This window comes from Pelophylax lessonae (genome assembly GCF_965119305.1).
Source record: "Pelophylax lessonae genome assembly, chromosome: 4".
NCBI lineage: Eukaryota > Metazoa > Chordata > Amphibia > Anura > Ranidae > Pelophylax > Pelophylax lessonae.
This window is the reverse complement of record NC_138771.1, coordinates 585,135,690-585,158,723: the sequence shown is the minus strand read 5'-3', so window position 1 is coordinate 585,158,723 and position 23,034 is coordinate 585,135,690. Positions and strand designations below refer to the sequence as shown.

The 23,034-nt window shown below is 40.8% G+C and overlaps 1 protein-coding gene across 1 annotated transcript in view; it reads right to left on the bottom strand.

Annotated features, from left to right (window-relative positions):
• GMIP (GEM interacting protein) overlaps nt 1-23,034 on the bottom strand; it is a gene marked incomplete at its 3' end in the record, with an annotated part of 200,121 nt that overhangs the window by 68,206 nt on the left and 108,881 nt on the right. Inside the window, exons 9-11 of the mRNA XM_082253719.1 lie at nt 19,287-19,367; nt 14,571-14,753; nt 693-830 (exon numbers count right to left, since the gene is read on the bottom strand). Of these exons, the coding sequence (XP_082109845.1) occupies nt 693-830; nt 14,571-14,753; nt 19,287-19,367 (402 nt within the window). The remainder of the gene's footprint in view (nt 1-692; nt 831-14,570; nt 14,754-19,286; nt 19,368-23,034) is intronic.

Below are 23,034 nucleotides of genomic sequence, written 5' to 3'. Positions count from 1 at the left end.
GAAAATAAGAAGCCGAGGATAGAAAAGAATGATGGCACCTAGTGCAGAAAGCCATAACACTCAGAGAGTATTGTGCTGATGATATCAAAGAAGGCATTCATAGCATCCCTTTAGATTTCCCTACTTTCTGCTTATCCCTTTCATCCAACTGTGATCTCAGCTAGAAAGTATGCACACTGTATAAAGGGATGTCATCAATGCTTTCTTAGCTATAACTTTGCATATGAAGAAGACTAGATCTGCAGTCAACTTTATCAGTAAACAGAACGAAACTGCAATCCAATGACCCCAGTAACTATCTTTTAAAGGTCAGACTCAGAAACTTGATGGTTCTAGATATATTAAGACCATATTTTGTATTTTAGAACAGCACATTTATTATTATTTTTTTCTCCTAATGGCTTTGAGTAAGGGAGTATATAGACTAGCCATTCATATATCCATCAGGATGGGGCATGTCAAGGACCAAGTTGAATTCTTTAATGCAAAATAAGGTCATTGACCTGGCTGTGCTATATGTCAGGGATGCTATTAAACAGGGAATCTAGAATCATCAAAAGCACATTTTGTTAGCCTACAATAGCTCATTTAAATGTATGTTAACTGTATCATCTCTCATAAATTCAGGTTTAAAGCCCTTCCCCTTTCAAAAAAAAAAATTATATATATATATATATATATATAAACTTCACCTCTTTCAACACTTGGTCCCCCTGGTTAATGAGTTTCCTGATGTGGGATATAATTCTCTGTCGGACCTTCTCTTGCTGGTCACTCCTGGCGTTTGCTTCCGCCACACAGGATCGGTACAGGACCTCAGCCTCTTGTGCCTGCGACAAAAAAAAATAGCCTTTGGTTAGTGAGTCATTAATACATGTAAGAAATATAGATCATTTCCAGAACTATAGTGAGGCTTTGATTTAGTCCAGGTTATGGCTTCTCCTCTAACACCCCGAAAAGTAAACAGCCTATTCATGCAAATATAATAAAATAATAGAAGAACTTTATATTTGAATAAACAGTCTCTATAACAAGAATAGTTTGATACGGGGTATTTTCCACAAAATATGGGCTAAAGAAAGGACAGAGGATTTGAGAAACATTGTTTTTTTTTTTAGGTTTCCATAATATGATTTAAAACCACCCAAAACTGATGACAGGGATGGACTCTGGTGGGCTGAAATATCCAACCTCTTAGTTAACGCCTTGAGAACTCCAGCAGCATATCTCTATTAGATTATCCATGCAAAAAAGTTTTGCGACTTCTGCTGTACTACTGCAATGTACCCTAGAGTTGTGAGAAGCCTATAGGCATTGCATCTAAATAGAATCTTCCAAACACTAAAGTTTTAAAGCATGCTTTTATTTCAAAGTAAAAAACATAAGCTTTACTCCAAAGCTTAGCTCTTCCTTCTGTGTTTTTTTCTCAAAAAAAGATTGCATACATTGATGTTTCTACTCGAAACCAACCTTCCTTGTGAGCAAGCAAGTTGTGGTGAAACGCGTGAAGGAAGGCTAGGTTTGGGTTGAGACATCAACCTATGCAGCCTTTTTTTTGACAAATTAAATGTAGAAAAAGAGCTAAGCTTTAGAGTGCGGCTTATATTTTTTTACTTTTGACTGAGAGTGGAGATGGGCTGTGGTAGACAGCACCTTAGTTGTCTATCTGGGATCCCTTGAGAAAGTCACGTGATCTGTGACGCAACCGGTCGGGAGGCTTTGGGTGACGTCAGCTTCCGGTTGGATGGCCGTAACCGGAAGTACCCGGGAATCAACACCGCAAGAGTGCGGCAACATTGTATCGTCTCTGCCTATACTATTCGTTTTAAATGTGAATGTATTTCTTTGCTTTATGTAATAAAGATAGTTTTTACATACTTCACGATTGGGGATTATTCTCTTTTTCTGGGACACACTGGTACCGGCTGGAGAGAATCTGGAACCGATAACTGTGGAGTACAGAGTGGAGGTTGGAGTATCCCTCGCTGAATAACCCAGCAGTACACCCCTAGGGGAGAGACCAGCTTAAAGCGCCTATTAAGGTGCAGTGAGATGAGCGGCCACTGCGCTTATACTATCACGGCTCACTCTGGATCTCAGCGCGGGATATTCACAATAGTGCCTTAGAAAATCACTAATTGTCACCTATTAATTGTGCACGGATGAACTTTATTTTTATCACTGCACCAACTGTATTCACCGCTCACGGATCATCATTTGCACAAGATTTGTTCATATATATATATACATATATATATATATATATATATATATATATATATATATATATATATATATATATATATATATCCTTTATGCACACGGACTGTTGAGTGCACATAGAATTATTGATTTATATTTATTTTGATCACTGCACCATATTGATATATGCACTTTTAACTATTTATCAGGATTTGCACACGAATTTGTTATACACATTTAGATATTTATTGTTATTTGATAATTTTATGTGAACTATTTATTAAATTCATCATAGCACTTTATATAGATTTATTTGTTCTTTGGTTACACATGCATCATCACTGATCTATTTATTTGTGAATTAGCATACTATTACTGCGATTCAGTTGGCTGTTTCGATTATCAAGGTCATTTCATCTTAACCACTTTACCACCGGAGGATTTTGCTGTCTTACGTCCAGGCCACTTTTTGTGCTTCGGCACTGTGCGACTTTAACTGACAATTGTGCGTCATGCAATGTGGTACCCAAACGAAATTTACGTCCTTTTTTTCCCACAAACAGAGCTTTCTTTTGGTGGTATTTGATCACCTCTGCGCTTTTTATTTTTTGCGATAATAAAAAAAGAGCGAAAATTTTGCAAAAAAATGACATTTCCAACTTTGTCTTTTAAAAAATATCCAATATACTCAATTTATGTCATTTTTTTTGGCCAAAATATATTTAGCTACATGTCTTTGACAAAAAAAATTCAATGAGCGTATTTTTATTGGTTTGCGCAAAAGTTATAGCGTCTACAAACTATGGTGTAAATACTGAAATTTTACGCAGCTTTAATTTCTGACTGCCTATCTCAATTCATGAAGTGCTAAAATGGCAGGGCAGTACTAGACCCCCCCAAATTACCACTTTTTGGAAAGTAGACATCCTAAGGAATGTTCTGAGAGGCATGTTGAGCTCATTGAATATTTAATTTTTTTGTCACAGGTGTTTGAAAAATGACTAAAAAAAAAAAATGTTTTTTTTTTAACACAAAGTTGTCACTAAAAGATAAATTTCTCACACATGCCATGGGTATATGTGTAATTACAACCCAAAATATATTCTGCTGCTTCTCCTGAGTACAGGGATACCACATATGTGAGACTTTTTAGGAGCCTAGCTGTGTACGGGACCCCGAAAATCAATCTCCATCTTTAGGTTTTCTAATGGCGTAAATTGTTGATTTCACTCCTGACTACCCATCACAGTTTCGGAGGCCCTGAAATTTCAAGATAGCACAAAACCCTCCCAAATGACCCCATTTTGAAAAGTAGACACCCCAAGCTATTTGCTGAGAGGCATGGTGAGTCCATGGAATATTTTATATTTTGCCACAAGTTCCGGGAAATATATTATTATTATTTTTTTTTTTGTTTTTTTACACAAAGTTGTCACTAAATGATATATTGCTCACACATGCCATGGGTATATGTGAAATGACACCCCAAAATACATTCTGCTGCTTCTCCTGAGTACAGGGATACCACATGTGTGAGACTTTTTTGCAGTCTAGCCGAGTACAGGCCCCCGAAAATCAATCACCACTTTCAGGCTTTCCAAGGGCGTAAATTGTTGATTTCACTCCTGACTACCTATCACAGTTTCGGAGGCCATGAAATGCCAAGACAGCACAACCCCCCCCCCCCCCCCCCAAATGACCCCTTTTCGGAAAGTAGACACCCTAAGCTATTTGCAGAGAGGCATGTTGAGTGTTTTGCAGATCTCACTTTTTGTCACAAAGTTTTGGAATTTGAAAAAAAGAGGAAAAAAAAAAGCATTTTCCTGTTTTTTCTTCATTTTCCAAAAAAAATGAGAGATGCAAAATACTCACCATGCCTCTCAGCAAATAGATTGGAGTGTCTACTTTGCAAAATTGGGTCATTGGGGGGGGTTTTGTGCCATCTTGGCATTTCATGGCCTTCAAAAATGTGATAGGTAGAACGGAGTGAGATCAACAATTTACGCCCTTAGAAAGCCTGAAGGTGCGCATTGGTTTTCCGGGTCCTGTACGCGGCTAGACTGCAAAAAAGTCTCACACATGGGGTATCTTTGTACTCAGGAGAAGCAGCAGAATGTATTTTGGGGTGTCATTTCACATATACCCATGGCATGTGTGAGCATTATATCATTTACTGACAACTTTGTGTAAAAAAAAAAAAAAAAAAATAATTTTCCTGAAACTTGTGGCAAAATATAAACTATTCCATGGACTCATCATGCCTCTCAGCTAATAGCTTGGAGTGTCTACTTTGCAAAATGGGGTAATTTGGGGGGGTTTTGTGCCATTTTGGCATTTCATGGCCTTCAAAAGTGTGATAGGTAGTAAGGAGTGAGATCAACAATTTACGCCCTTAGAAAGCCAGAAGGTGCGGATTGGTTTTCCGGGTCCTGTACGCGGCTAGACTGCCAAAAAGTCTCACACATGGGGTATCCCTGTACTCAGGAGAAGCAGCAGAATGTATTTTGGGGTGTCATTTCACATATAGCCATGGCATGCGTGAGCAATATATTATTTAGTGACAACTTTGTGTAAAAAAAAAACAAAAAAAAAACAAATTGTCATTTTCCTGAAACTTATGGTAAAATATAAAATACTCCATGGACTCAATATGCCTCTCAGCAAATAGCTTTGGGTGTCTACTTTCCAAAAAGGGGTCATTTGGGGGGTGTTTGAACAGTCCTGGCATTTTATGCTCAATTTTAGCAACACATCACCCACTCTTCTAACCACTTGAAAACCAAGCCTTTTCTGTGAGTTTTTGTTTACATGAAAAAATATTTTTTTTTCACAAGAAAATTACTTTGAACCCCCAAACATTATATATTTTTTTAAAGCAGAGGCCCTACAGAACAAAATGGTGGATGTTGAAATTTTTTTTGTCACACGGTATTTGCGCACACATTTTCCAAGCGCAATTTTTGCGTAAAAAAAACACTTTTTTTATATTTAATGCAGAAATACACTATATAATTCCAAATTGTTTGGTAAAATTTAAAAGATGATCTTATGCCGAGTTCATAGACACCTAACATGACATGCTTTTAAAATTGCGTACGCCCGTGCCGCGGCAACAAACTACGTACGGTTTTAAAAGCCTTTAAAAGTCTTTACAGGTTACCACTTTGGACTTACAGAGGAGGTCTACCGCAAGAATTACTGCCCTCGACCTGGCGTTCGTGGCGATACCTCACATGCATGCTGCAATTGCGGTTTACATATGACACTAGACCAATGCTTGTGTGCGCATTTGCGCGCAAGCACGGGGGGACAGGGGGGCTTGATTTATTTTTTATTTTTTTTTTTAATTTGCTTTCTTATGTTATTTTGACACCTTTTTCTTTCATTTTTTTTTTCTTTAATCATTTTTATTGTTATCACGGTGAATTTAAATTTCCCCTATGATAGCAATCTGTAGTGACAGGTACTCTTTTTAAAAAAAATTGGGGTCTTTTAGACTCTAGATCTTGGTGTGATAAAATACTTTCCCAATTTCCCAATGGCGCTGTTTATTTCTGGCGAAACAGAAGTCATGAAATGCTCGTAGCCTCCGGCATCTTAGGCCATAGAGATGGTTGGAGCCATTCTCATCTCCAATCAGCTCTATGGTTAGATAATTGAACCACCGGCTGCACTCTCGGGTTAACCGGTGGAACAGGAGAGCCCGAGAAAAACCGTGGAAGGCAGCGGAAGGCGGCAGGAGGGGGGGGGGTCCCCTCCCACTGCATGTAAAAGCAGTCTAGCGGCCAATTATCCGCTAGGATTGCTTTTACATGTAAGCCGACCGCTGGCTGTAAAAAACGATACCAAGATGATGCCTAAATCTGCAGGCATCATCCTGGTATAACCACTCAAAGTCCAGCAACGTACCAGTACATTGCTGGTCCTTGTTTGGCATATAGGTTTTTTTTTTTTTTCATGCAGCCTGTGGGCTGAACGGAAAAAAAGAGAACCTATCAGAAATCAGCACAGGAATAATGCGTAGTATTACTCATCATTAATCACCCAAACAACCACCCACTGAATTTAATGATGGGTATACACTACACTATCCACGTATACCAAAATAGGATTTTAACTGCAGTGCTGAAATCAGAAAATCACCACAGCTGCTATCAGCAAAGGTATCCATATATGCTGAGCGCAAACACTGTTTATGTCAGAATATATAAAATCAATGCGTGGTAGCCGACGAGTACCTGCAAGAGAAACAGGTCACAAATGAATGAAAAACATACAAAGGACATTAAAAGTACATAGGAAGTGTAGAAGAACATAAAAAAATTACTGAGACGACAACTATTTTTAGCTTTTATGTATTTTTTTTTTTTTCTTCAAACGTCGAGTTCCAGGTTCCAGGTTCAGGTCTCTCAAAATGACGATAGCCATCGAACATCTTTTGAGACCCTGTGTAAATGTGCCCTAAACTGTGCCGTGCTGTACCCTACGCTAAAAATCCACTAGTGTGTGGTAGCGACGGAAACAGTCACCGTGGCAAAGACCAGGTTGGTCAGGACAGTCGGGACAATAATTACGGGTGTCACGCCTAAATCCGCGCTTGCTGCAGACACGGCATCTTTTTTGGGGGTATCGTTGGGAACAGGTACTCAGGAGGAATTCCGGAAAATGCCTCTCATGCAGCCGGGCTCACTGCATCTGGTTGAGGAAGTTGGGCAGGAGCACCAGCTGGATACAGGAGGGCTCTGATTATCTCTTCTTGGAATTGAAAGAAGGATAATGTTCCGGCAGACGCTTTGTATAAGACAAAAGCGTTGTAAACAGCCAACTGAAATAGGTATACAGACACTTTTTTGTACCAGCGTCTGGCCTTACGGGCAATTAGGTACGGTCCCATCATCTGGTCGTTGAAGTCCACCCCTCCCATTTTACGTTTATAGTCGTGGACACAGAGGGGCTTCTCAACAACACCAGTGACCGTAGAAATTTGGACTGCCGTGTCTGGGTGAATGGAGGACAGCACGTAAACGTTTCGTTTGTCCCTCCACTTCACTGCAAGCAATTCCTCGCACCTCAAGCAGGCTCTCTCCCCCGAGCTCAGTGGGGCATTTACTAGCCGTTGGGGGAAGCCCCGGCGATTAGATCGCACGGTGCCACAAGTGCCAATTTGCAATTGAAAGAGGTGTCTAAAAAGTGGCACGCTTGAATAGAAATTGTCCACGTACAAGTGGTACCCCTTTCCGAATAAGGGTGACACCAAGTCCCAAACTATCTTGCCGCTGCTCCCTATGTAGCCTGGGCAGTCGGGGGGCTCCACAGTGCTGTCTTTTCCCTCGTAGACATGGAAATTAACTGTATAGCCTGTGGCCCTGTCACAAAGCTTATACAACTTGACCCCGTATCTGGCACGCTTGCTGGGGAGGTACTGTTTGATAGCAAGGCGGCCAGTAAACTTAATCAGTGACTCGTCAACGCAGACATCTTGTTGGGGGGTAAACAAGGCTGCGAACCGCTGATTGAAGTGGTCTACGAGGGGCCGAATTTTGTGGAGCCGATCATATTCAGGGTCTCCCCGAGGACGACAGAGTTCATTGTCGTTGAAATGCATGAACCGAAATATTTGTTCATATCGAGCCCTGGACATAGCAGCAGAGAACACGTGGATTTGATGAATTGGGTCAGTGGACCAATATAATCGCAATTCATTCTTTCTTGTAATGCCCTCGTAGAAGGAAAGGCCCAGATAGGTTTTAAACTCCTGAATCGTAATAGGATTCCAGGCAAATGGTCTGGCAAGGGGTGAATTTGGGTTGGCGGCGATAAATTGTTGAGCATACAAATTTGATTGGTCCACAATAGATCTGTAAAGATCTTCAGTGAAAAACAGCTCAAAAAAGTTTATGGGATTAAAACCAGCTGTTTCCACTTGGATTCCGGGTTGGGCGGTGAATGGGGGAAGTACTGGCGCTGTGGAATCTGTGGGCTGCCAATTAGGATATGCCAGCGCTTCAGGGAGGACACTATGGGCTCTACGGGCCTGTCTTCGGATACGCGGTGGCTGCGGGCTACTACTCGTGCTAGCCACCGCACCAGCTTCAACTGCACTTAGGTGACTCGCCACGTCACCAGGTGATACTGCAGTGCTGGTTGAAGGTCCAGGGTGTACTAGGCCGCTCGTGCTTGCCAGATCACGAGAAGTGTGAGCGACACTAGTATTGGCACTCTGCTGCATACGAGAAACCCCCGGTTCTTGCAAGTCAGCAACTCCAGAATGGGGTCGGGTACGCCTGACCTTAGCAGGGACCCCTCTGTCGGAGCTGTCTGTCAGGGAGCCGCTGCTGTCATCTGGTTCGTATATTGACCCTGATTCTGCCAGTGAGGCTTCACCATCGCTCTCACTTGACATGGTCATTATACTATATATAGCTTCATCACTGTACACACGTTTTGTCATTTTAGTAACTAAATTTACCGGTACAGTGATGCGACTACTAGGTAATAAAAGCACCTGGTTGTCGAGGACTATTTGGTCGCTACAAAAAACTGCTAGTGCTAACAGAGATCAGGCCTGACTCTGCTAACGCAGCGGTTTTGTGTAATTTGTGTTTTTTGGAAGTGTCAGTAATCTATTGATTACTACACTTGCCTGGGTAAGGTGGGCTGGGAAGGGGGGCCAAACGCAGGTGCTAGCAGGAATCAGTGCTGATTGTGCAAACACTACGTTTTGGGAACACTAAATTATGAGGACGCTAGTAAAGTTCTGATCAGATCAGATATTGATCTGTTCAAGCACTATACTAGTAACGGAGGTGTGTGTGTGTGTGTATGTGTGTTAGTGTACTTGACTCTAACTGACGCTAAGTAACGGTGGTGTAGTGGGACCCTGACGCTAACTAGCTAGCCTAAGTTGTGTCACCCGTGACGCTAATACAGTGATCGGTAATCACTGTATATAGTGAACACTGTGACAGGGAAGTGAAGGGGTTAACTGCGGGAGATCAAGGGGTTAAACCTTTATAAGGGATAGATGGCGGGTGGCCTAAACCTATTCGGGCTTAGCGCAAGCGCAAATTAGGGTCACTAGTGACACTAAATACAGTGATCAGTATTTACCTATATACTGTATTTAGTGCACAGAGTAATAGGGTGTAAAAAGGTTAACTGTGGGTGATCAAGGGGTTAAAACTTTATTAGGGGATAGGTGGCGGGTGCCCTAACCCTATTTGGGCCTAACACAAGCGCAAACTACACTCACAAGTGACACTTATACAGTGATCAGTAAAATATCTGTATACCACTGTATATAGTGTTCACTGTGAGGGGTTTGGGGGTGATCAGAGGTGATCAAGGGGTTAAATGTGCCTATGTGAGGTGTGTCAGTGTAGTGTTGGTGGAAACTCATGTTTTTGCTGTGTCTCTGTCTTCTCCTGGAACCGAAAGGGCTCCAGAAGGGACAGTGACATCACTTCCCCTGCCTGTGTTTACATTACACAGACAGGGGACAGATTTCCATTGACTGGGACCGATCGCCAGACACTGACCAAAAACCATTGGTCAGTATCTGGTGACTGATCGGTTCCCAAACGAATCCGATCGGAATCGGCTCCCGCGGCGCTCGGGAGCGCGCTCTGGGAGCCGTGAACCCGCCCGGCGTAGGTCTACGTCGCTGGACGGGATCGTGGCAATGTGCCGCAGTAGCCTCCATGTGAGCGGAGGTAAAGTTGTTAAAGTGTCGTTTTTAGGAAAGGAGGCTTTTATTCTACTGGGAATTGTAATTTTAGAATTTTAATTAGTGTCAAGGAATCAGATTCGCATCATATATGTCGTCTTATATTTCCTTTGTTTATAGATTGACCTGATGAAAGTTGTCTACAAGTAGGATATATGTCCCACCTTCATACACCTCAGACAGATATAGAGATTTTTTAAGGAATCGGATTAGCTTGCAAGAGTTGGATTTTATATGTTTTTTAACCTGCTGACCTTTTATGTAGTATTTATTTGGTCTGTCTATATATTGTTATAATTAGTGAGACCCCCTTTTTTTCTCCATCATCTTCTTACATCTTGAGACGTCTCGCTGCGATTCTGACATTGGTAGACTCGGTCGGAGTCTTTTCTGAGATCTCTTCTATTGTGCGCCGACTCATTGTGTCTTTTTAATGTTGTACCAAATACCTTCCACCTCTTAATAATATATTTCACTGTGCTTCTGGGCATTGATAAAGCCTTTTCAAAAAAGGTTTTATCCATCTCCTGACTTGTGCCTGTCCACAACTTTATCCCAGAGATCTTTTGACAGTGCCTTGCCACCCATAGTGAATTGTTTTCTTCAGTTGCACTACCTGGGACTGAAATGCTCCAGGAAAGCTCTTTTCATGTTGAGCTAATCAAAATTACCACAGCTGATCACAGTTGAAAGTCAAATGGCTTTGTGTGCTATTGAGAAGGTGATTAGCTACACCTGATTGAGTTTACAAGTCATTTTTTAGGAGAGACGTGATCCTTTTTCCAACTCAGTGATTCTGGTTTTTTTTTTTTTTTTTTCTGACATGTTTATGTTATAGCTTAAAATGTGATTATTTTAAAGAGAGGTAATTCTTTTATATACCCACTGTACTCTCATCCAGACCAACTGAGGCAAAGACACCTGAAGAGGGTCCAGAGAGAGGCAAAGACACCTGAAGAGGGTCCAGAAAGAGGCAAAGACACCTGAAGAGGGTCCAGAAAGAGGCAAAGACACCTGAAGAGGGTCCAGAGAGAGACAAAGACACCTGAAGAGGGTCCAGAAAGAGGCAAATACACCTGAAGAGGGTCCAGAGAGAGGCAAAGACACCTGAAGAGGGTCCAGAGAGAGACAAAGACACCTGAAGAGGGTCCAGAAAGAGGCAAATACACCTGAAGAGGGTCCAGAAAGAGGCAAAGACACCTGAAGAGGGTCCAGAGAGAGACAAAGACACCTGAAGAGGGTCCAGAAAGAGGCAAAGACACCTGAAGAGGGTCCAGAAAGAGGCAAAGACACCTGAAGAGGGTCCAGAGAGAGACAAAGACACCTGAAGAGGGTCCAGAAAGAGGCAAAGACACCTGAAGAGGGTCCAGAGAGAGACAAAGACACCTGAAGAGGGTCCAGAGAGAGGCAAAGACACCTGAAGAGGGTCCAGAGAGAGACAAAGACACCTGAAGAGGGTCCAGAGAGAGACAAAGACACCTGAAGAGGGTCCAGAGAGAGACAAAGACACCTGAAGAGGGTCCAGAAAGAGGCAAAGACACCTGAAGAGGGTCCAGCACACAGTTATGTAGCAAATATGCAGGCTGTGCTTATCAAATCTCAAACACAGGATGGATCTGAGTCAGGGTCAGGAATCCATGAGCTGACAGACTAGCTGTATTGTATTTGCTGAACACTCTTCATGGGCTGCACGCTACCGGATGTGACACCTTGCTATTTCTAAATTAGGAAAATCCTCAAAGTGCTAGAGATCAGCATCTGACTGAGGGTACACATAGACACAAGAAGACTGCTGTCCAACTATAACAGCCCACAGTAGATGCATTAAAACATGACTAAATCGGGATCCTACAAATAGCACTCCTTCCTACAACATCCAATAACACCTGACATGTAATAGATAGAACAGAACATAGCCCATGAGTCACCAGAAACATGCCACAACCTTCTGACTGACTAACATAAGACCTTAAGCAATAACACCTCTTATTTAATGAGTTTAAAACAATTCTAACACCCTCAAACATGCCAGAGCCTATCCTTACTGCCTCTGAATAATTCTTAAGGAACAAGGAGCCTTGTGATTTCCATAAATGATCATATTAAAGAACTCTTTAATGAGTTACATCACAGTTACATAACAGGTTATATTTCTAGGTTGTCTTCATATTAAACAGCTAAAGCAGAAAAAGACTGAACAGTAGTTACTAGAATTGGATTAGAATGGAACACATGTCTATCCGAAGCAAACTATGGAGTTGATTTACTAAAACTGGAGAGTGCAAAATCTGGTGCAGCAGCTGTGCCTAGTAGCCAATCAGCTTAGTAACTTCAGCTTGGTCAATTAAGCTTTGACAAGAAAACAAACCTGAAAGCTGATTGGTTTCTATGCAGAGCTGCACCAAATTTCGCACTCTCCAGTTTTAGTAAATCAACACCTATGTGACTATGTGAATTTGCAACATGTATGGTCCAATTAGTCTCTAGTTGTGGGGTAACAATCTATTCTGAAAAGGTTCAGATCTTATGACTGGTAAGATATCTGGGACCCATAGGAAGATGTCCTCCACTCCCACCAATGCTATTAAGAGCTGTCTGCCACCTCTGTTAGATATGTAATGAGAATTGATATACATTATTAGTTACCATATGTCTACTCCATCAGAATAAAACATAACTTCTTCATTTCTCTTATTAAAACCTATATTTACAAATCCAAATAAATTCAATTTTAATTTAGAGTTTTTACGCCACATACAGTGCCTTGCGAAAGTATTTGGCCCCCTTGAACTTTGCGACCTTTTGCCACATTTCAGGCTTCAAACATAAAGATATAAAACTGTAATTTTTTGTGAAGAATCAACAACAAGTGGGACACAATCATGAAGTGGAACAAAATTTATTGGATATTTCAAACTTTTTTAACAAAGAAAAAACTGAAAAATTGGGCGTGCAAAATTATTCAGCCCCTTTACTTTCAGTACAGCAAACTCTCTCCAGAAGTTCAGTGAGGATCTCTGAATGATCCAATGTTGACCTAAATGACTAATGATGATAAATAGAATCCACTTGTGTGTAATCAAGTCTCCGTATAAATGCACCTGCACTGTGATAGTCTCAGAGGTCCGTTTAAAGCACAGAGAGCATCATGAAGAACAAGGAACACACCAGGTTGGTCTGAGATACTGTTGTGGAAAAGTTTAAAGCCAGATTTGGATACAAAAATATTTCCCAAGCTTTAAACATCCCAAGGAGCACTGTGCAAGAGATAAGATTGAAATGGAAGGAGTATCAGACCACTGCAAATATATGAAAACCTGGCCGTTCCTCTAAACTTTCAGCTCATACAAGGAGAAGACTGATCAGAGATGCAGCCAAGAGGCCCATAATCACTCTGGATGAACTGCAGAGATCTACAGCTGAGGTGGGAGACTCTGTCCATAGGACAACAATATTCGTATATATATATATCCGTATACTACACAAATCTGGCGTAAAAGCAAAACAGCTCATCACCCTGAACACACCATCTCCACTGTCAAACATGGTGGTGGCAGCATCATGGTTTGGGCCTGCTTTTCTTCAGCAGGGACAGGGAAGATGGTTAAAATTGATGGGAAGATGGATGGAGCCAAATACAGCACCATTCTGGAAGAAAACCTGATGGAGTCTGCAAAAGACCTGAGACTGGGACGGAGATTTGTCTTCCAACAAGACAATGATCCAAAACATAAAGCAAAATCTACAATGGAATGATTGACAAATAAACATATCCAGGTGTTAGAATGGCCAAGTCAAAGTCCAGACCTGAATCCAATCGAGAATCTGTGGAAAGAACTGAAAACTGCTGTTCACAAACACTCTCCATCCAACCTCACTGAGCTTGAGCTGTTTTGCAAGGAGGAATGGGCAAAAATTTCAGTCTCTCGATGTGCAAAACTGATAGAGACATACCCCAAGCGACTTACAGCTGTAATCGCAGCAAAAGGTGGCGCTACAAAGTATTAACTTAAGGAGGCTGAATAATTTTGCACGCCAAATTTTTCAGTTTTTTATTTGTTAAAAAAGTTTGAAATATCAAATAAATTTCGTTCCACTTCATGATTGTGTCCCACTTGTTGTTGATTCTTCACAAAAAATTACAGTTTTATATCTTTATGTTTGAAGCCTGAAATGTGGCAAAAGGTCACAAAGTTCAAGGGGGCCGAATACTTTCGAAAGGCACTGTATTTGGAGATCAAGGTTTCAACGAGATGTTTGGATTATTATACCACTAAAATCCTGTCTCAAAATACTGATATATCTGCTGCTTGTTCTTCTATATACTATAACTTCTCGGCCCCAACTTTTAAATCTTACAACCATCCTTCTTTACATGTTTCATCACAAGCTGTGGCTTTGTCAGAGGACAGTGTACAAAATGTGCTATATAAATGCTCAGAGGTGTCAACTGATCAATACTGAGAATAGAATTTTGTGAGGTTCCATTAAAAACCCAGCAGCAGTATGAACCCTACCTAACTACAACTGAAACAGAATTATCTTTTATATATGGCCTTGACCACTTAAGCTAAATGAGGCTCTGAGCCTACTTGTGGTCACAAAGATTGGTTTAATTCTTCCAGATGTTATTTAGTCTTACCTTGGTCTGGGCCTCCTCACGGGATCTCCTGCGTTTCTCCACCAGTTTATTGGCACTTCCTGGGTGGCCTCCCATGATCTGCTCCTCCTCAATTTTGGCACTTAGTAGCTTGGCTTTCTCCAGGTCTTCGCAGCGTTGTACATATTGTTGTCGAGCCTTGCGCAGTGAGCTCAGGGTGTCTGACTGTGAAGGAAAAAAAAAATGTGAGGCTGTAGCGGAACATAACCAAATAATCAAAAAAAAAGCAATAGAGGGACTTTAAATATGCCTTTGAGATCTGAATGTTCTGTAGCGGAAAACATACTTTTACAGCATTAGGGGGGTATAGAGGACTTGTGATGCCATAATATTTTCTTTAATATTAAGTTCATAGACACAAGTGAAAACTGGGCTCTGATGAAGAGGGAACTCACCTCGAAACGCGTCAGTATTGCCAGACCCGCATGGCATATAAAAAACCTGCATAGTACTTCTGGTGGTTCTCCATGTGGATATTCATGATGAGCATGACATTTTTATCGATTTGTGAGTATGATAACCTATCTTCCTATTAATAAATCATGTTTAGAGATAATGCACTAGGCCGTTGCGCCCTCTGGCTGTTTTTCTGTTAGCTGGTATTAATCAAAGGGGTATTAAAAAAAAAATAAAAAAATTGGAACACCAAATAATGCAGTTATGAACAGTATCTCATCAGTCTGTGGCTGCACCTTCAAGGTCCAGTTTCAGAATGTGAAAAGGGAGGTGATCTATGTGTCCCCCTTAACTGCAGTAGAGATAAATCTGGTCCCCAGGCTGGCTATGCTGTATCTAGTGGCTAATCCAAAAATCTCTATTTTTATTTTAAAAACAACAATATGAAAAAGCAAGCATGTGAACATGTGGAAATTGTATAAAAAAATTAAAGCATATACCAAAAGCAAAAAAAAAAAAAAAATGCAATGGATCGCTGCAAAAAGTGCACTTTTCTCCATATTTTATCCCTTTAAAGACCCTACAAGTGCAGAAAATCACCAGATGGTCTGCCAGAAGTGCACTCAGCTCCTGAATTTCTATAGTGCACTGACAACACACAGCATTTTTTGTGGACTGATTGGTGTCAGTGCTGCCGGTTGCCTTTTGCTAAACTACTCAGTCACTCCCACTCTCACACCTTTATTATTATACAGGATTTGTATAGCGCCAAAAGTTTAACATAAAGGATAATCAGGCCATGATAAGAACTAGTGGGGATACATAGACTTCTTGAAATAACACAGGAATAGCACACACGACATAGGACAGGTATGGATTTATGACATCATTTACAGGTATATCTTAGACTTACTAACAGCTATGAAAAACAAAGCTGTCAATTAAACAAAAGAGAGCAAATAAGAGAAATGTATTAACTAAAAACATATAGGCAGCGCTAACAGGTAAGAACTACATATAAGTGCTATATAAATAAATATACTGTGATAAAAAATATAAGAATATAGAATAAAGTGCATTCATGATCACTGAATATAATATTAATAAAGTGCAATAATAGGTTAAATCAAGTGTCCATAGTATAACCATATATAAAGTGCAAAATATGTGTTAAGGTGCAGTCCAAAAAAGGTTTCTTCCAAAGAAACTAAAGTGCCAGAAAGGTGCTCAAATCCATATAAGTGCCCAAGTGCTCTTCAGGAAAAGACCCCCAATGGGGATGCACTCACCAAATTTAGGATATAAATGAGCCTTAAGCATACATGATGTTCCTTCGTCGGATGAAAGGATAAATGCAGCCTCACAAGCACAGCTCCTTAATGGTTCCTCTCCACTCTCTCCCCAATAAAATGTTTTAGAAGGGGGAGAGAGTGGAGAGGAACCATTAAGGAGCCATTCATAAGAGGTTGCACGTAATTCATCCATCCGTTCAAGGGATATCCTATGTGCTTGTGAGGCTGCATTTATCCTTTCATCCGACGAAGGAACATCATGTATGCTTAAGGCTCATTTATATCCTAAATTTGGTGAGTGCATCCCCATTGGGGGTCTTTTCCTGAAGAGCACTTGGGCACTTATATGGATTTGAGCACCTTTCTGGCACTTTAGTTTCTTTGGAAGAAACCTTTTTTGGACTGCACCTTAACACATATTTTGCACTTTATATATGGTTATACTATGGACACTTGATTTAACCTATTATTGCACTTTATTAATATTATATTCAGTGATCATGAATGCACTTTATTCTATATTGTTATATTTTTTTATCACAGTATATTTATTTATATAGCACTTATATGTAGTTCTTACCTGTTAGCGCTGCCTATATGTTTTTAGTTTTCTTCTGGTATTTTACCTAGTGAGCAGCAGCTTCAGGATTCATCTATTTTTTATCTTCACTCAATTTTTTATCTTCACTTATTTATACATCACAGCACGGGTAATAATTTATTGTTTTACAAGAGAAATGTATTATCCAATGAATTTGAGTCATTTGGAAGGGAAAAATAAAAATGCATTTATATCCAGGAGAAAAAAACGTTATACTGTATATTACAGCTTACCAGACCAAAGGGTTTACATACAGTACGCTTTAAGGTATTTCTTTGCAGGGTTGCATTGGTATCGGTACTCATGCAAAAAATGCTTAGTATCGGCACTGATACCGGTATCGGTGCAACCCTAGAAATTAAGTGTATTTCATCAAACAATCAAACAAAAATTTTGAGTTACTATTGCAGTGTTTACCTTATAGTGTACTGTATGTAAACCCTTCTGCCCACCCCTTGGTCTCGTAAGCTGTGATATACAGTATACATTTTTTTTTTCTCCTGGATATAAATTCACTTTTATTTTTCCCTTCAAAGTGACTCCAATGCATTGGATAATACATTTCTCTTATTTGTTCTCTTTTGTTTAATTGAAAGCTTTGTTTTTCATAGCTGTGGGATAAGTGTAAGATATACCTGTAGATGATGTCATAAATCCATACCTGTCCTATGTCATGTGTGCTATTCCTGTTTTATTTAAAGAAATTTATGTATCCCCACTAGTTCTTATCATGGACTACAGAATGATTATCCTTTATGTTAAACTGTTGGTGCTATATAAATCCTGTATGATAATACAGATGTGAGAGTGGTACTCGTGCAAATGGTCTGATACTTGAAATTGATACTTTCAGGCTTGGTTCTTTCAACTGCCAGTGGGATTCCCCCACGGACAACTGAAATGTAACAAAAAAAAAAAAAGCCAGAAATTACCAGTCGTTAAGGAGCGGAGCCGCCCTGTCCTTAACAACCAATGACTCATTCAGCTGTCAGTGGGGTTCCCCCGTTGACAGCTGACGTGTAAACAGTCTTGGCAATTGGAGCTGTCGATAAAAAAAAGCAGCCAGGCAATGTTTATAAACAACATTGCTCAGCCGCTAAAACAGAAAGATAAAAAGAAACATTGTTTCATTTTGTATCCTACTGTTTGTTCCTCTACAGATCAAAGGGATGTTCTTAAATGTTCCTCGGTTTAACCCCTTATTAACCCTTAATGTACTTTAATTAGCTCTAATTAACTCCTAATGCTCCTTCTAGATTTATTTATTATTTTCCTGCTAGTTTATAAATGAAACTATCAATAATTAAAATGTTTTATTTGTTTTTGTTTGCTTTGTTCATTATTATTTTTACACCTTTAACATATATTTAAACATTTTACATTAAAAAAAGGGCAACATTTAAAAAAAAATGCATTTAATTTGTAAAGATTTTTTCAATGCCTTGTACTATTGCTGACAGCTGAAGTGTAAATAAAACAGTTGCCGGCAGGTATCGGTAATTAGTTTAGCAAATACTAAAAAAAAAAAAAAAAAAAAAAGGCATTGGTACTCGTATGTGCTATTGAAAAAATGGTATTGGTGCATCCCTAATAATTTCTTTTTAAGGCAAACATATGTTCTGACCATTCGAGGTAAAGCAACGGGTTCACTTTTATCCCCCCCCCCACACCTCTTCCCACCACACCTCTCCCAAGCATGCATACTCATCATCCTTTCTTTCTCCTGTTGCTCAGCTGCTGGGAATGGTAAAAATACTAGGTACCTTACCTGACAGTTCCAATCAGTAAGCCCCAGAGAGTCTATAGTCCTGGCCCATGCCTAAAGACTCATTTACACTTGCAGCTGGGACAGGCAATTAAACTGTGTTTTTATCACCCCCTTAAGATGCAAAGGAAGCTTGCCAGAGGTGTACACATGCTGTGGCCATGTGGCCCCAATGCTTTGCTTCATGGTAAAAATTATATCCCCCTTCTTGTCTGGCTGGCAGTACTGCCACCGAACACGACCCATTCAAGTGAGTGGGGCTACACAACAACTGTCCTACAACAATGTATAATGGACATGGTTAAAGCGCAGTGGAGCGGTATTTACAGGGTTAAAACACATGGTGAGGAGGTGACAAATTGCCTCACTGCTTGTCAAATTCATAGTGGATTGGTTTTCAGGGGTGCGGCAATGTTAGCCACACGTCCAAAGGTAGCCTCACATCCAAAGGTAGCCTCAGTGACCCACTACAATGGATCAGAATTTCATTCACTTTCTTTAATAAGACCCGCTTAGCTTTTAATATGAGGAGTGTGCAAAGTGTCCTAGGCCAAATGAACCAAATAAGATGTGACCTTTTGTTGATCTGATGCTTTTTGGTAACTGAACATCATTCCTGACTTACCCCAGTTGATACAACTTACCATTCTTTTCTGTTCCCTTAACCACTGCTCTCGAAATTCCTTCCGCCACTTTTCAATCTCCGTCTTCTTTGCTGACAGGGGCTGAAAGACATTATCTTATCAGACATGGGCAGATTTCCCTGTGCTATAGTGGGTTTAAAAAACGTCTTTGTATTTTAATGACCATCTGTTTGCTCTCTGTGTACTACCTGTGTTATTATTCTATTTTTTCTTAAAGGGTCAGTCCATGCAAAAGTGATATTTTAGTTACAGATGGGGACTGGTGGCGTGGTTCGACCCCTGGTATCTTGTCTTGTATCCTATCTATCTATCTATTTATCTATCTATCTATCTATCTATCTATCTATCTATCTATCTATCTATCTATCTATCTATCTATCTATCTATCTATCTATCTATCTTATCTACTCCAACAGAGACATCACCCAGCCATAAATCAAGGCTCTATTCCTGTCAACCTTGGAGAGTAGTGGGTTCCTGTCAACTTTTCTGTGTTTCTGCGCCTCCTGTTACTTTATACATAATAAAAAATCAAAGACTCAACATGGAGGATGGAAGCCTCCCACAATGGTCACAGTAGGTGTGCCAACCGATTAACTTTGTGTAGATATCTCACCAATAAAGTTCCCAAGAGAAATAATAAAAAAATACTATGTTGTTTTACTCTTCACCATTATCTACCGAAAACAAATATACTAAGTTTTGGTGGACAGACCCTTTAACTTTATTGTTCAATATATATATATAATTGGTGTATATGCTCTGCTGTATATACTAAGTATATGTACTCTATTTAATACATAGGTTATCAGAACTGAATATAGTTTAAATAAAAGGCAATTTAGTTATTAGGTATTTTTCTACACATGGTTGACTGTCTCCAATTCCAAAAAAAGAATGACCAAATGCCACATCTACAGTGCATCCGGACAGCACTTCACTTTTTCACATTTTGTTATGTTACAGCCTTATTCCAAAATTGAATAAATTTGTTATTTTCCTTGAAATTCTACAAACAATACCCCATAATGACAACGTGAATGAAGTTTGATTGAAATCTTTGCAAATGTATTAAAAATAAAAAAATCCCATGTACATAAGTATTCACAGCCTTTGCTTAATACTTTGTTGAAGCACCATTGGCACCAAGTACAGCCTCAAGTCTTTTTGAGTATGATGCTACAAGCTTGGCACACCTATTTTTGGGCAGTTTCTTCCATTCTTTTTTGCAGGACCTCTCAAGCTCCATCAGGTTGGGTGGGGAGCGTCGGTGTACAGCCATTTCAGATCTCTTCAGAGATGTTCAATCAGGTTCACGTCTGGGCTCTGGCTGGACCACTCAGGGACATTCACAGAATTGTCCCATAGCCACTCTATTGTTATCTCGGCTGTGCGCTTAGGGTCGTTGTCCTGTTGGAAGATGAACTTTAGCTCCAGCCTGAGGTCCTGAGTGCTCTGGAGCAAGTTTTCATCAAGTACGTCTCTGTACATTGTTGCATTCATCTTTCCCTCAATCCTGACTAGTCGCCCAGTTCCTGCCACTAAAAAACATCCTCACGGCATTAAGCTGCCACCACCATGCTTTACTGTAGGGATGGTATTGGCCAGGTGATGAGCGGTGCCTGGTTTCTTTCAGACATGACGCTTGCCATTCAGGCCAAAGACTCTAGGCGGGCTTTCAGATGCCTTTTTACTGAGGAGTGGCTTCCGTCTGGCCACTCTACCATACAGGCCTGATTGGTGGAGTGCTGCAGAGATGGTTGTTCTTCTGGAAGGTTCTCCTCTCTCCACAGAGAAACGCTGGAGCTCTGTCAGAGTGACCATAGGGTTTTTGGTCACCTCCCTGACTGAGGCTCTTCTCCCCCGATCGCTCAGTTTGGCTGGGCAGCCCACTCTAGGAAGAATCCTGGTGGTTCTAAACAACTTCCATTTACGGATGATGGAGGCCACTGTGCTCATTGCTGCAGAAATGTTTCTGTACCCTTCCCCAGATCTGTGCCTCGATACAATCCTGTCTCAGAGGCAGTGGCGTAGCATGGGTTGTCAGCGCCCGGGGCAAAGTAAGTAATTTGCGCACCCTACACAAACCTACTAGACCACTACACTGACACCTACACTGACCACTACAGAGACCTACCTTATTCCTATACTGACGTACCTGATTACTATACTGACACCTACACAGACCTACCTGACTACTATACTGACCTACTTGACTACTACAGAGACCTACCTTTTTCCTACACTGACCTACCTGATTACTATACTGACACCTACACTTGATATCACTCCGCCTGTGAGCCGGTACTACGGAGGAAATAGCGGCTCCCTTCTCAGTCATGACAGCTGACCTCGCCTCTGACACTGCCGTCCTCAGCCCTGCCGAGATATCGCCCTGCGCTCGCGGGTGTCTGTGAGTGCAGGGCGAAATGCAGGAGACTTGAGATGTCTGTAAAGGGACACCATGATCCCACGGATGGCGGGCGTGGGATGCTCCCCCCTAAATGTTGCGCCTGGTGCCAGTGGCCCCCCTCTGCACCCCCCACGCTATGCCACTGCTCAGAGGTCTACAGACAATTCCTTGGACTTTCGTGGTTTGGTTTGTGCTCTGGCATTCACTGATAACTGTGGCACCTTATATAGACAGGTGTATGCCTTTCCATATCATGCCCAATCGACTGAATTTACCACAGGTGGACTCCAATCATGTTGTAGAAACATCTCAAGGATGATCAGTGGAAACAGGAAACATGTGAGCACAATTTTAAGTGTCATGGTAAAGGCTGTGAATACTTACCGTATATACTCGAGTATACTGGGAAGAGGGGACTGCACACTCACAGAAGGCCCGCCTATTCATGGAAACCTTACTGGATAATTACATGTCACAGTTGGTGGATTCCCCCACCAGAGAAAACGCAGTCCTGGATCTATTGCTCACTAATGACCCAGACATAATCTCGGAGGTAGGAGTCCAGGACAACCTGGGCTCTAGCGATCACAGGATGATCACATTTAGTGTAAATAACAACATAACAAGACAAGTGGGGAACATAAGAACCCTAAACTTCAGAAGGGCAAACTTTCCAAAATTGTACTCAATGATGGAAAAGGTAAACTGGGACCAAACCCTGGGATCCCTGACCACAGAGGAAAAATGGGAATGCTTTAGGAACATATTAGGCAAAGGCATCTTGCAGTGCATTCCTATGGGAAATAAATTTAGAAGAGACAAAGCCAAACCTGGCTGGCTAAACTGTAGCGTCATAAAACTTATTAGGGGGAAAAAATTGGCCTTCAAGAAGTATAAATCAGAGGGCACAGTATCGGCTTTCGAGCAATACAAGGAGGCAAATAAGAAAAGTAAACAAGAAATCAAGATGGCTAAAATCAACTTTGAGAGACAAATAGCGGAGGATAGTAAAAAAAACCCAAAGAAATTCTTTAAATATATCAACAGCAAAAAAACTAAGGCAGAGCATATTGCACACATAATTAACAATGATGGGAGGATGGTTACAGAGGACACTGAAAAAGCAACCGTGCTAAATGCTTTTTTCTCGTCAGTCTTTACACAGGAAAAGGAGGGGTACACTGACCATGACTGTATGGTTAGTAGTAATAAACAGGACTTGCCACCATGGCTAACAGAGGGGGAAATCAGGGAAAGGCTGGATAAACTTAACACAAACAAATCACCAGGACCGGATGGCATACATCCGAGAGTACTCAAGGAACTCAGTAAAGT